The 12,785-nt window shown below is 34.5% G+C and overlaps 1 protein-coding gene and 1 long non-coding RNA gene across 2 annotated transcripts; one reads left to right on the top strand and one right to left on the bottom strand.

Moving 5' to 3' along the window:
* The first annotated feature begins 340 nt into the window (after window positions 1-340).
* Window positions 341-11,736, top strand: LOC149784318 (uncharacterized). Its single transcript, XR_016413844.1, has 3 exons — window positions 341-1,280; window positions 8,027-8,303; window positions 10,458-11,736. It is a non-coding gene; the product is annotated as an uncharacterized LOC149784318 (long non-coding RNA).
* LOC149784319 (uncharacterized) lies at window positions 3,822-5,791 on the bottom strand. Its single transcript, XM_089932345.1, has 2 exons — window positions 4,903-5,791; window positions 3,822-4,383 (listed from the first exon to the last, which is right to left on the bottom strand). Exons 1-2 carry the CDS (start codon window positions 5,264-5,266, stop codon window positions 4,343-4,345), a joined length of 405 nt encoding a protein of 134 aa, XP_089788471.1. The 5' UTR covers window positions 5,267-5,791; the 3' UTR covers window positions 3,822-4,342.
* Window positions 11,737-12,785: the final 1,049 nt, after the last annotated feature.

Here is a 12,785-nt window from a genome sequence, read left to right as displayed (position 1 = left end):
AATTTTACTTTGAATAGTCCAGCAGATAAGTGTGGACATCTGCGCTTCGCAAGCACAAAATGTTATTTGAAATTTTTTACTGAAACTTCATCTAATGTTGTGGGTGAGGGCAACGTTCCCTCTGAGATGCGCAAGCGTGCGGACGCACAACTGCTCAGACATCCCCACGCATCGCAATGGACGAAGATCTAAAGATTTTACTCAAGTCACCGTAATGCTTGCACAATGCAACGCGCATAGCGTGCACATCTACCAGTCGCTTAGAGGGAACGTTGGGTGGGGGTGGGTGGGCATTTTTTGGGACAGATCTCGAAAGAAATGAAAAAGTGACAAATGAACAGTTGCACCATCAAGAGTGTTTAATTAAAAGAAGAAAAGAAAAAAGAAAACGGCACGGATGGCAAGAGGCATTAATTGAAATTACAGAAAAATCGTCGAATTTGATAAAACTGCGCTTCTTTTTGCTTTTTCCTCGCATTGCAAGATTAGTTTTGGTACTTCGTCATAGCGATACACGAGGGTTGGAGCGCGATTATGGAGGGGGATTACCGCCATAATTCTATGCATGTATTTTTTATTTTTCCTTGATGCATTCTTGTAAATGACTGCTTGCAAGTGCTACTTTCATAATTATATCCATGTATATTGTATTCTTCAATGGTGCAAACTGTACTTGGCAGTTTGCAATTGCTTCTTTCCTTCTGCATTATTGTAAATGACTGCTTGCAAGTGCTACGTTCATAATTCCATCCATGTATATTGTGTTCTTCATTGATGCAAACTGTAAAGGGATAGTTGCAAGTGCTTAGTCTACTTTCCTTCTGCGTCATTGTATCTTGCTTTTTGCTAAACGCTGAATTCGTTCTGTAATTTGTCGAATGGCAAATGTTATGTCAGTTATTACAAGTTTTATATTCTGTTTATAAACTTGCCATACTACAAATTACACCATTCCAACTCCTGATTTCATTTAGATTTGGCCTTGCAACAATCTAATTTTGTCAGTATCGTCTTTCTTGTCCAACTCGAATCGCCATCTGTTGTCATAATGGGATACTACAGTATTAGCATGGCATTATGACAACAGATTGCGCTCTAAATTTCCAAGTTTTTTTTTTTTTTTTTTTATTCTCAATGAAATAATGAATGCTCCTCACGGGAAGTTAGATTGCTTTACGGCACTAATTTTGTTGTGGCTAGCAGCAAATAAAGAACTTAATAGATCTACGTGTGGAAAGAAAACGAACTCGTAATTCTTTCAGTACCGTCTTTTTTTAGGTGTAAGTTAGCAACGAAGTTTAATCGTTCTCTAAAACCATGTGCTTTTTCGAAGCTCAAAGTGATTTATAGCACCTTAAGAAAACAAAAACGCCATCACAACAGCTGGGTGGTCTTTAGTCCTACATGTAAGACCTGATGGTGATATTTATGTTGTGGGCGTCAAGCACCTAAAACAAAATCAACATGTGCTGTGTCTTACCTGTAGGACTAGGTGGTCTTAGACCAGGTGTATCTTCAACCCCGCTGACCATATGAACCCAAAAATGTAAAGTTAGCGGGCCATACATGCTAATATATGCTGTAATTATAGAACTTATTTTTGTATGAGCGTGGGCCACACAAAAGATTCCCGCGGGCCTGCAGTTTGACCACCTTGCACTACAGTACTGTATTGTCATATCACAGACTCACCAATTTTGACGCACTTAAGCATTGGCTTTCACGTTTTCATAAATATACTTCTTTCATATTGATATCTCATTATTTTGGAAATATTAGTTATTTTAGAAAAATACGGATAAAAAATGACTGATATATTCCTTCGTTTCTTCACGAGCTTTCATAAGACGACCCCTGGTCGTAAAGATCGTGTAGTACGTCACCTATTTTGATACACTTCACAGAAGTCTATATTTTCCTGTGATACTATTGTACTCCAGCGAAAATAACATTTCAGAATAACATCAATAGCACATAAAATAAAGATTGGAGCACACACACCCCAGCCCTCTATTCATTGATGGATACATATAATTTTCTTTGTAATGAGCCTCTGTACATCTCACTGCCTAAATAAACAGCTTGTAAGGTCAACTGACAGGGGAATGAGGGGAGTGACTGATCACCCCAAGACGCACCAAACACTCTTGAAAACACCCCAAGACACTTCAAATTATGTTTTAATGTTGAAATTATTTCACTTGAACAGATAATCATTTAATCATAAATACTCCAAAATTGAAAATTAAAAATCCAAGAAGTGTTTAAGCCAATTATCTAGTCACCCACAGCAATGAAAGAGTTATTGTGCTTCTGATTCCAAGCACTGAATAAAAGCATTCTGTTATGTATGGATATATAGTATGGATATATAAATACCAAATGCACTGTAAAGTAATTGAATACTCATTTTATTTTCGTTTATCAATATGAATCCAGGCCACACCACAAGGAGGTACACTTTCCATGGCCCATTTTTATTGATATTTTGGTGGTGGTGGTTGCTTTTTTTTTTATTAGATACACACATATATATTACTTTTTGTCATTGTTTCCTTTTTGATGTCATTTAGTATTACTGTTATATACATTTACCATTTGCTATTTAAAGTCCTGCAAAAAGCAATCAGTGCATTTTTGTCCTTTTGTCCAATAGATGCTGTCACTGTTATGATTTGCATGCTGTTCCTTTTGCCTTAATAACAACTGAACATTTCTTGTGATGTTATGAATTTTGAATTTTGTCCAATAAGAATTTTAAAACTAAATATAGAACTTTTAGGTTCTAATTATTCAGCGTACTGCACTTTGTCACGTTAAAGATTATAAAAGCAAAACTTTAAAAGAATTTTTGAAATATTAATGTAGTGACACATGATTCTGACTTATTGTGTTGGTCTTTGTCATTTAAAAGTGGTTCAGTTAGAATTAACTATGATCAGAAAGAGACAGAGAATGCACCAAAACTTGCATATTTCATTAAGTTATTGTAATTATATACATGTATCCTAGGTATATGAGTGTTTGGGGACAGTGTTTTAGGGTAGTTTTGCCATGTCTCGAGGTCTCTCCTTCAATAATTATCAACACTGGAAAAAACTCGACTGATCCTATTTGTTAATTATACTGATCACTCCTTTTTTTTTGGTTTGATTTTATTTAATTGCCTATATGTATCCTGGGTAGTTGAGGGTGTTTTGGGATAGTCTTTTACTGTTTTAGGGTAGTCATGGGTTCTTTCATTTGGTGATTAAATACATGGGGAAAAAACTCCTGATCTTACTCGTTAATTATATAATGCAGAATTTTACTGATCACTATCATTTTTTTTTGTTCGATTCACTATAATTGTATACATGTATCTTGGGTAGGTGAGAGTGTTTTCGGAAAGTTTAGTGGTGTTTTGGGTTAGTCTTTGTCTTGGGGTCTTTAGTCAGACTTGGAAATAAGAGGCCAAATGTTCATGAACTTGAATGAAGTGTTTAGCCCAGAGTACTACAGTATTGCAGGTCTTAAAATTAGCAGTCAGCAAACAAGTAATTAAAGACACTTAAAGGTATTATATATGTCTATTTACTGTTCTTTATTATTTAAATGCATTTAATTTCCAGTTTCAAAAAGATGAATGTGGGAAAAGATTGTTTGACAGAAACCATGTAGATTCCAGGTTGTGAAAGATGAGTTACTCTGATACCTCATTAATATGGGAAAATGTCTGTAATGGCTTATATTTATCCTAATGTAGGGATCCTGATATATATGTTGCTTAAAATTCACATGAAAGTTGAGGAAGAATGTTAAGAAAACCCAGCACAGTGATACATTGAGAATATTATTGAGTATAGTGTTAACGTGAACATCTCTTGAATTATTTTTTCAGATATTGATAATGCCTGTCAATATTGACCTTAACAATATTTAAGTTTAGCACTTATAAAAAAATAAGAAGTGTTAGCTATTGCACTGGTTTAAAATTAGGGTAGGTAGGTATTTTTTTATATTTTTTAAACATTATATATATATATATATATATATATATATATATATATATATATATATATATATATATATATATATTTGGGATGGTCCTGGCTTTTAAAAAGCTGTCGCCAAAAAAATCGCCAACCTCAATATTTTGTCGCCAATTTTCAAAAAGTGTCGCCAGAACAAGTAGTGTACATTTTTCCAAGTGTTAATTTAGTCTATTAATGTAACAGGCAATGAAAATTACAAAAGATGGGTTAGTTAATACTTTAATTACAACAAGCATTAACAAAATGTTACAGTGTGTTACATGAAGATCCGTCGCGATTTTAGGGCTGCCCACTTGTTGAATGCAGTTTCAAAGTTTCACTGTTTGTGCACATGTATGACTGTTGTTACCTGAAAAAAAAAATGCATTATCAACTTTAGTTGACATTTTAATAATAATAAAACCCTATGATCGTACATTGCAATGTAAGATAAGTGACGTATAATGCGACCGTCGATTGCATGCATTCCATAATTAAATGACCCCCGCCCCACCCCTTTATGGCTAGCTTCACAAAGCTTGTAGTGAATTGCTTCCTAAATCCCAAGAATGATCACTGAATGCTGTATAAATTTTCTCGACAAGCAAAATAGGATCTCCATTCCCATGAATGAAACTTACACGAGTCAACACCTTGCAATATTGGACCGTATATATAAGCATAAATTCACACCCAATTTAGGGATTCTTTCATTCCTGTATTTTGAGAAATAAATAGTTATTTTTAATTATGCAAAACTTGTTGTTTTTTTTGTTTTTTTTTTTTTTTTTGCTATTTCTTGTTGCGGAGTTTAAGTCTCTGCAGCCGTAACACGGGATTGATGGCAAAAGGAAAAGATCAATGAGTAAAATGCACAAATATTACTTACCCCGCCTGGATTCATGTTTGGTGACACACTCCTTCTTCAAAATATCACAGCCAGTTGTAAATGAATTAACGAACTTTGCCTTGATACATACATCACAGAACATCTGTTTTAATTTTTTATCATATCTCAGCCACGGACGCCCAAGTTTCCAACTGTCTAGAAATTTTCGGGAATTTTTGCCCCGTTCATCATAATGTGGTGTTGCACTTGAAGCACTACATGTAGATGACGTTGGACTGCAAGGTTTATCATCGGGTTCAGTGACTGTATTGTCTGATGAATCTGCACTAAATCCAAAGGCTGTTAATTTTTTTAACTTAGGATGAGATGATGAACACGCAACATCTAACTTCCGTTTGCTCATGATAATGTTGCACTGGCGACAGATATAATTGTGATTGAGATATTTTCCATTTGCTTTGTATTTATATACAGTAGTCGGTACTTCAAAGGTTATCAGTTTTCTATGAAGGTTCAGCAAAACTATTGTATTGGTATATGTAAAAAACAAAACAGAAGGATTAGCTATTCAATTAATTGTATCTGTTCTATTCGCGTCTTCAGAAGTCGACCAGTTGTAAGTATAGTTTGGTAGTATGATTGACTGTATCACAGCATACAGTATCAGCCCAGATGTCAGCATAAGCAGATTATGATGTAACAATGCACTGTAATGATGGGGTTGTCAATACGAACAAAAGGATCGTTTGTGTAACAGATTGATTCCAATGCATTGCTTAGTCAAGTTTGTGGCTTCCTTTCGTTCTCCCTTTTAATTTATCCAGTCCAAATCCATGATTGTATGTACAAATTAAATAACCAAAAAGTCTGTCGCCAAAAAAATCGCCAGATGGGATATTTTTGTCGCCAATAAGGAAAAAAAATTGCAATTTGCGACATTGGCTAAGCTCAGGACAATCCCTGTATATATATATATATATATATATATATGTATATATATTACATACTAAGCACTACAAGTACTGGGCAAAACCGGCTCAATTAAATCATCAGATATATTTTGGAAATTTTGTTTTTACGCTGGGGGAAAAAGTGTTATAGTCAGCAACAAAAAACTGGGACAGTCAGGCAGCTTGAAGTACACATTTGTTTTTTTTTTACCTAATAATTATGTCCCAAATGAATTTAAGACTAGACTATAATGCTGATGCCAGAAATTTGCTCTTTGAATTTTTTGTAGCCTGGTTTCTTTCACAGATGGTGTCATCTCATACACTGTTGTATTTTGCTCTGATAAGATTTTGTGACCAGAGCATTCTTCTGTTGATTTCTTCATGTAGATTTATTGATGATTTATGTATAAATGTGTTTTTGAGAATGCATTTTATTTAAATTGGTTGTCAATAATGCTTATGAAATGGTTTTATTTTGAAACAAAAGTATATCAGTGATATGTTTTAAATGCACGTTTAATGTATTAAGAGATAAAGTAACACAAAGTTTTAAAGTCAACACCCATCAATTGAAAAAGCTATCAGAACTTACAGAAAACAACATTAACATACTTTACATTTTGGCTCGTATGTTTAGATTCAATCTACTGTTTCTTGACAAATATGATAATCATGTCATCTGACTCTTGCATGACATCACAGGATATTTAAGAGGACAACTGGCTAACAGATTGTTTACAGTTATATAGATTTTAAAAAAGATATAGATATTATTTGAGAACATGGAATATGACCATTATTGGAAACACTGATGTTCATAGATCCAACTGATGATGCAGAACAAGTAACTTATGGTCATCCAGTGTATGGTGATAAGCATGTGATAGGTGGTGCTTGGCAGTAAAATACTGTAAACTTGGAATACCGCAGTATCAAGGCACCAGTGATATCATATGAAGGATATTAATTATTTGTTTGGTGTTTTTGTTATATTGTTCATTTGAATATTTTATGCATGTTTATCACATGCAGTCTTCAGTTTTGAAAAGATAGAAGTGTGTTTGTAATCCTTTTACTTCGGTAATATCTCCATACAGAACCTCTTATGTACCAAATAAATTTGTAAATTATGCCTCAAAAACACACTGGTTATATTCATTAGTGACTGCTTGAAGCATTATCCCCAAAAACATTTTATTACCTGATTCATATTCATTATATAAGCTTTACAAAAGTGCTGTTGTTTTGAAGAATCTGATTTTTTGCAGGTGATAAAATAACCTTTTTGCACTTAATATTGGCAGAAACCATGAAAAGGATGATAATTTGTAATTTCTTATGTTTTGACCATCACAAAAATACCAGATATTTATCTGAACCTGAGATGAAATTTGAAACCTGGCCAGTTAAGTTTACCAACTCATGTGGTATTCACCAATTTTATTTGAAATAAATCATAGAACCATCAGCTGGTCTGATTTTGTGTCAGGTGTTTTATCATAGAGTCTGATCTTAAAAAATAAAATCTTTCTTGCATTTCATCCTGAATGTTGAATCTAGTTCTTTGTCATAATAATGTACAGTAATTAAGATGATAATACAGTAATGTTTAGGAAACTCCAGTAATGAAGCAAGACATTAATCATTTTGCTCATATAGTATTAATTCATTTATCAACTTGTGTTACACTTAATATCCTGGAGTGCATTTTATGCAGTTTATTCTTTGCAGACATCACATATTAAAAGTGACTTGGCCACACCAAACTAAGGTCACTGTAGCCTGCTTGTCATGCTTTAGTACCTTTGTATATTCAGCCTTTTTGATCATTGCACCTTCAGTATATTGCGCCTTGTTTCACCTTTAGTTTTTAAAATGTAATGACAAAGATTAACTAAACAGACTTAATTAACTTTTCAGCCCTCATTTTAAGGTACTATCTAATATTTCATGCATTGGTGTAATATAATCACATATCAATAAATCAATCAATTCATTACCCCTATTTCATTTGCAAGTAGTTGTGATACATTAATGTTTACAAGTAAATCAAACATTATGTCGTCTAATTAGTACAATAAATTGTAGTTGATGATTTTTGATAGGGTTACTTGCATTCAAGTTTTCACCTAAAAGCAAATAGTTATTTTTTGGCCATTATTTTGTTTTCCTTTATTACTAATAATATATCCAGTTTATTGTTGTTTTAGATTTAGATGATGAACAATCAGCAGCTTGCAGCGGAAGGCTGCCGATGCCCTGTCTTCAGCTACCACAGTCCCATGTGCATCAAGTACCACAGGTGGCTCAACACCAAGACCTATTACAGAGATTAACGAAAATTTACGCAATATATTTGCTCCATACAGCCATCCCAGAACTGCTGGAAGGTTCTCCAATCCAAGACGGGGAAACAGTAAAGGCAGGGCCATGGAACCCATGTCATATTGGACCTACAGATTCTGCTTGTTAGCAAGCACATCTGAGGTATAAAGAAAAACTCAGCTATCTTTTAAATTATACATTTTTTTGAGTTCTGAACAAACTCCCTTTGTTTATATACTGAAAAACAAATTCTGTATGTCCCTTAATATTTTTGGCAAAAATTCATAGCAGCTCTGTATGACACTTAACTGGGTATAATTATCCAGTGTGTGTGTGCGTGCGTATACGTTTGATTTGGATTGTTAACATAGCTTTACAATATTTTCAGTCATATCACTATGATGTCTGCAGTGTGGCAGTTTTTAGTGATGTCTAGCACTGGGGTATCATGCCGCAGACATGTAGCATGATGTCCCACCCAGTCACATTATCCTTACCCCATGATGACCAGTCCTAACAATATCCTCTTAATGCTGAGCACCTAGTGAGGCAGCTGTTAGTAACATTTTTTTAGGTTTTTGGTATGACACATCCAGGGTTCGAACCTGCGACCTACTGCATCAGAGGCAAACATTCTAACCAGTTAGGCCACTGGAGCAGTCCCATCCAGTTTGGTTTAATTTGGTGTTTATCAGCACAGCAACACAGTTTGGTTATTTAGTGTAAAGGCAATTGGAGTAAAGTGCCTTACCCAAGGACATACCACAGTAGCTGACTTAGGCTGGTCCATTGGTAGGATTCTAATGTAAACCCTTTCGGTCATGAGTTCTGCATGCTAACCAATGAGCCATTGTTGACACATCCAATTTTGGATGATGGAGATACCAGGTAGAATATAGCATGAGAATATCTTATTGTTATGACCTGTGTTCTATCTCCAACTCGTTAAGTTTGTCTCTCACAGACCTGGCAACCCTGATGAGTCCGTCTCAGTAAGGCAGTTGATTTTTTTCCATAAGATTGACTAGTTTTCAGTAAGGTGTAACAAAATATCAATAACTGCTATTGTAAAGCTGGAAAACGTAATTAAAAGTTTGACAAATCGATGATAAACATTATGTTCAACTAAAAAGTTTGTAAAGTATGCGTATACTTTATTTACCACCAGTACAGTTGCACAAACTCTAGTTCCAAACCTGATGCAGCTCAGTGGCTTGTTGCTATCTCTCAGCTTTACATAATTCTTGGAAATTATTTTCCATTTCACATGATGACGGCAATCATATCTCCCTCCACAAGACATACTCAAATTGGCACAAGATGTCCAATAGACATAATTGTGTCCTTTTCAGCTTTTATATACAAGAATATGAATACTCCTTTTTATTCTTCGAGGTTGATTATTAACACTTTTCTAGAAGTATATTTTCCCTTTCGTCTTCAACATGCATCACTATCTGGATGCCATTTTTAAAAATTCTATAATCAACAGTATGATCATGCAGATGCTTCACGTGAACAAATAGGTGCAGTTTAAAGCATCTAGGGTGCTGCTGTAAAGTTAGTCTGGTTTTTCTGACTAATTTCGCTAATTCTAAAATGAGAGCTGGATACAAATAAAACACCAATGAACCAATTATCTGGATTTTTTGGGAAAGATCATTTTTCCGTAGATTTTGCTAGCATGTCGTAAATCCGTATTTTAAGGGTAATTTTCATAAGACTTACGGAAAAATCGTAAGAGTTGGCAGGTCTGCTCTCATTTAGTGCAATATGTCTAGTCCTATTAGTGTACAGTTGAGACTAAAAGAACACCGTAGGAATATCCACATTAAAAAAAGAGACCCAGGTTTCTAAACACTGTGACCTACTTCACCACACCTAACCTGTGTTCAGTATCAGATAATAGTAGCAACAATAAGTGGAAATATAGAGAATATTTTTGGACACACCAAGATGTATTGTGACTGTAAACACAGAAGTGTGCATATTGCCATGCCTTATTATTTCTGTGGTAGAAGATTAATATGGTGAAACTCGTAATATTGTCATGACATTGTCAGAAGGTGGTTTCATTACCACACTCACATCATTAGATATGTATCATCTGTAATGGAATGATAGATAGGACAGATTTACTCACTATTGACATGTAGTAATTTTGTGACTAATTGGGGTTGGTGGGTACTAAATGTCAAGGTTATTGCTGATCTTTGCTGCTGATGCCACATTGGACTTCATTTTGGGTGGTAGAGGGGTCTTGTATTTTTTGTGCTTTCACACACACTAACAGATTATTTTCCATCTTTTCTTCAGGACAGTGTTCCCAGCAGAGATGAACGAAAGCGCCTTTATGATGCTGGTCTGAAAAAGAAGAAAAAATCCCTTTTCCCCCCTTATACTTCTTTTTACCTCTTTATCACAATTATTTGGCCACAGTTCATCATGCTACTATGTACTCTATAATTCTGTATAAAGTTTTTTTTATTGAAGTCTCCATCCATGTCTAATATATTTGCCTTTTGATATCTCCCCCCTTTGTTTATTTCTTCTATCACTTTCAATCTACATGTTTTCCTGCTCTCACACTGTATCATTGTGTGTAGTTTACTAAAAGGGGCTTTTTTTTACACCGTGGACATTTTGGCGATACTCGGACCATGTGCCGTCTTACTGCTACCTCTCCTATCAACCATGCATTGTGCATGTATTTGAAGCAGAGGCTTTGTATTTTTAGGGAGCGTAGTTTGGTCCAGTGCCACCATGCTCTTTTCCAGTTAATCTCTATGTTCTCCTGTTCTACTTTACTTTTATTTTTTTATTATTTTTTTTTTTTGTTATTTCCTCTCTAATGTATCTATATGTTAGTTTTCCTCCAGGTCCCATAAACTTTTTATATCCCTATATTTGGTTAGTATTTCTTTGATATGTCCAAATTTTCTTGGTATTTCTAGTTTTTTTTACAAGTTTATTATTTTTATAAATGTCCCCCGTTTCTCATTGTGAACCCAAACCAGTAGATGTATATTCCCTCCCATGGTGATGTTGTTATTGCTTTAATCTTTTTAAATCTGTTTATAATATTTGCAGTCTTTATCCAAGTGGGGTTGGGGAGAGCTAGTCCCCCCTCTCTTGTGCTCTATATAAAGTTTCCCTCTTGACGTAGTGGGTCTTAAAGTCCCATATGTAATTAATAATCTCCTTATCTAGTTTTTCTAAAATTTTTATTTTTTATGTCAATAGACTTGGTAATAAAATTTATATTCGCATACATGTACGTTTTGGCCACTTGGGCCCGTTCCATTAGACATAATGGCGTAAGTGCCCAGGTGTTCACATTCGTTTCTAATTTCTGTTTCATATTTTTATAGTTTTCTTGTTCTTCTCTTATCCCAAAATAAGTGCCCAATGCTTTCACTCTTTCTTTAATTAGGTGCGGTGGTAATCCTGAGTGATTTCCTCTCCAGTTCCCTATTTTCAGTATTTCAGTTTGTTCATGATTTATTTTTGACCCAGAGGCCTTACCAAATTTTTCAAATTCCTTCTCTAGGTGTTTAAATGAATTTTGGTCTTTAATAAAGTTCTTACAATCGTTTGCATGCTGTAGCATTTTAATTTTGTCTTTTATATTTGGAACTTTAATACCTTCAATCTTCCTATTTAGTCTTATTCTTATACTTAGAATTTCAATTGCTATTACGTATAATAGCATAGATAGTGGGCAGCCTTGCCTTACTAATCTTTTAATTTCATATTTTCCCGAAGAAAGGTCGAAGTGATCCATCACAAACACTTCTGGCTTAAACGCGATAAAATGTTAATGCCCAATACATTCAACTTTAAAGTTCACTGCAATTCAAACTTCGACACTTCCCAGTATTATTTTGGATTTAATTCATAATACTATTAATTCCTCTTAAAGTTTCATTTCATAACTTATAGAACTAAATTATTTGTAAATTGTACAAAACTTGACGGTTTTGCTACATTCGGCTCATTACTTTCAGACCACAGAATCGCAACGTTTTATTTGAAATTTTACAATAGTCTTACATGTACCTTATTTCCGCTGCTTACACTTTCTTGAGACGGTACCTCATCGAAACCTGCTTTGGACGGCATTCAGTATATATGTTGTGCTGGATGTTTAACTCTCCATTATCGACTGTATTATTAACTGTTATGCAGGGATTTCTTACAGAAAAAACGATATTTATGGTACTTTGTTTACTATGTATTTTTGTTTATTGCTAGCTCTCGGTTCCCAGCATTCGTTGTTACTGAGCGCGAGGTGGTTACCTTTCTATGCACCAGAATCAGAATCAGATAACCTTGCTTGTCTCCATAGAGTATAATTGTGTAAACATTGGTCAAAACAACATTCTACGAAATACTGTTGATAAATATATGTAAGTAACGAAATATCTGTTATATTTCTTTAATAACATTAATAAATTTGATTTGACAGGATGTTATTTCTTAGTAAGCCAAATTTTAGATCTTCATATTTTCATTTGCCCGGATTTCATAAAAGTAGGCAATACATAGTATTAGAGTGTAGCATGATAATCAGTGGCGTAACTACCATGGTAGCAGGTACAGCCGTGCTGTGGGGCCCGGAAGTGTTTTGGGTACGGCCACACC

This window comes from Sinohyriopsis cumingii, chromosome 14, assembly GCF_028554795.1.
Source record: "Sinohyriopsis cumingii isolate HCF-2022 chromosome 14, ASM2855479v2, whole genome shotgun sequence".
NCBI lineage: Eukaryota > Metazoa > Mollusca > Bivalvia > Unionida > Unionidae > Sinohyriopsis > Sinohyriopsis cumingii.
This window is presented reverse-complemented; position numbering and strand designations above follow the sequence as displayed.

Bases quoted from the DNA above. Each gene is read 5' to 3' on its own strand.
- LOC149784319 (XM_089932345.1), bottom strand. From the start codon at position 5,266: ATGAGCAAACGGAAGTTAGATGTTGCGTGTTCATCATCTCATCCTAAG. The intron at 4,384-4,902 runs GTAAGTAATATT...TTTTTTTTTCAG, and splicing joins CAAACATGAATCCAGGCGGG to GTAACAACAGTCATACATGT.